We start from the raw sequence: 1,604 nt of genomic DNA on the forward strand, positions 1-1,604 counted from the left end.
ATATATATATATATATATATATATATATATGTTTTTAGATATTTTTACTGCACAAAGAGACAAAAATACTTCTGATCCACCAATATTAAAAATTCTGAGCAATATAGAATAAGCCAGTAATAATTTATTATAATAAATAGTCAAGATTTTATATTCTATATCCTTTTGTCTGGATAAAAATAGTCTAAAAACTGAAATTATTCATTTTTATCCATCCATTCTAAAGTCAATTTAGCATTAATGTACTAATGTACAGAATCAAAATGAATATTAATTTTGAGATTTACTAAATATTAAATTATTAGTGTTTTAAAGATCAACTTTAAGTGACCTTTAGATGATGGCAAAGGTAATCTAAAAGTAAAAAATATTGCAAATTAGCATGCACAATTAAATATTTAATATCAATTGATAACCATATGGTACCAATATATTGTGCATCCCTATAATACCAATTAAGGAAATGAGTTTTGGTAACACTTTACAATAATTTTCATTTGTTAACATTATTTAATGCATTAAAATCAAATGGATAAAACTTTTGATTTTAAAAAGATATTAGTAAATGTTGAGATTAACAATGATTAAGATGTATAATAAATGCTGTAGAAGTATAGTTCATTGTTACTTCATGTTAACTAATGTAAGTAACTAATGAAACTTTATTGTAAAGCGTTACCTGATTTTTTGCAGCGGTAGTCAAAGTCATACACGGTGCATCAATTCACATGATATAAATTATTTATTTACATTACAGCAAATAAAAACAAAGAAAAAACATCACAAGTATGTTTACCTATTGGAAATATATAATAGATTACAAAGAGAGCCCTGGAGAGCTCATTTCTTCGATGGTGTCATTGACAACAAATACAAGGCAACATGTGGCACACCTCTCCAGTCATCCATCCATCATCCATCCATCCATCCATCCATCCACAAGCACTTCTCTTTTCCAGATTGTTGCAACCCCAGGGAAGGGCTGTTTTTGGCTGTACGCTCTGACGAAACAGACTGCCTGTTCTCTTTCCCGCTGAGTCTGACTCCAGCCTGCAGGCCAGGTGGAAAAACCACTGCAGGCCCGTCCCGTGAGGCTGTCCCCGGTTTGCCCCAGGGACGATAAGGTTTGCACACTGCCAGGAGTCCCGCCTCAGTTCTTACACACACCCAGCAACACCTGTCTGGAGGGGTGTGTGTTCCCACAATTCCCTGGGGCCTTTTTCTCTGCTGTCTTTAGCACGTCACACTGAGTTTAAGGGTTCGTCAGATGAGTCTGGTGGAGGCCCGCAGGGTGTTTGCCGAGTTGAAGTGTGGAACGTTTTGTTTCTGCCGTGCTATCCGATTCTCACGTGGACACCTTCTGGAAACACACAAAGAAGGAAGTTTATAGTCCTCATTCTTTGATTTAATAGGGCTTGCCAATTAATTAATCGCAATATGTTTTAGTCTCTTATGATCCAGTCTCAGAGTGCCTCAGTTTGCAGTAAATGCTGCTCAACATGATCATGTCTGCATGTACTTTAAGGTGTAAATCGTAAAAACTATTATTGATATTAATATATATATATATATATATATATATATATATATATATATATATATTG

The 1,604-nt window shown here is 34.0% G+C and overlaps 1 protein-coding gene across 2 annotated transcripts in view; it reads right to left on the reverse strand.

Annotated features, from left to right (window-relative positions):
* Positions 1 to 820: 820 nt before the first annotated feature.
* The window catches only part of tmeff2b (transmembrane protein with EGF-like and two follistatin-like domains 2b), an 88,764-nt gene continuing 87,980 nt past the window's right edge, over positions 821 to 1,604 (reverse strand). For both annotated transcript variants that reach the window (XM_016472459.1, XM_016472460.1), the window contains exon 9: positions 821 to 1,360. In XM_016472459.1, the coding sequence (XP_016327945.1) occupies positions 1,264 to 1,360 (97 nt within the window). In that variant the 3' untranslated portion in view covers positions 821 to 1,263. The remainder of the gene's footprint in view (positions 1,361 to 1,604) is intronic.

This window comes from Sinocyclocheilus anshuiensis, unplaced genomic scaffold (assembly GCF_001515605.1).
Source record: "Sinocyclocheilus anshuiensis isolate Anshui unplaced genomic scaffold, SAMN03320099.WGS_v1.1 scaffold472, whole genome shotgun sequence".
Lineage (NCBI taxonomy): Eukaryota > Metazoa > Chordata > Actinopteri > Cypriniformes > Cyprinidae > Sinocyclocheilus > Sinocyclocheilus anshuiensis.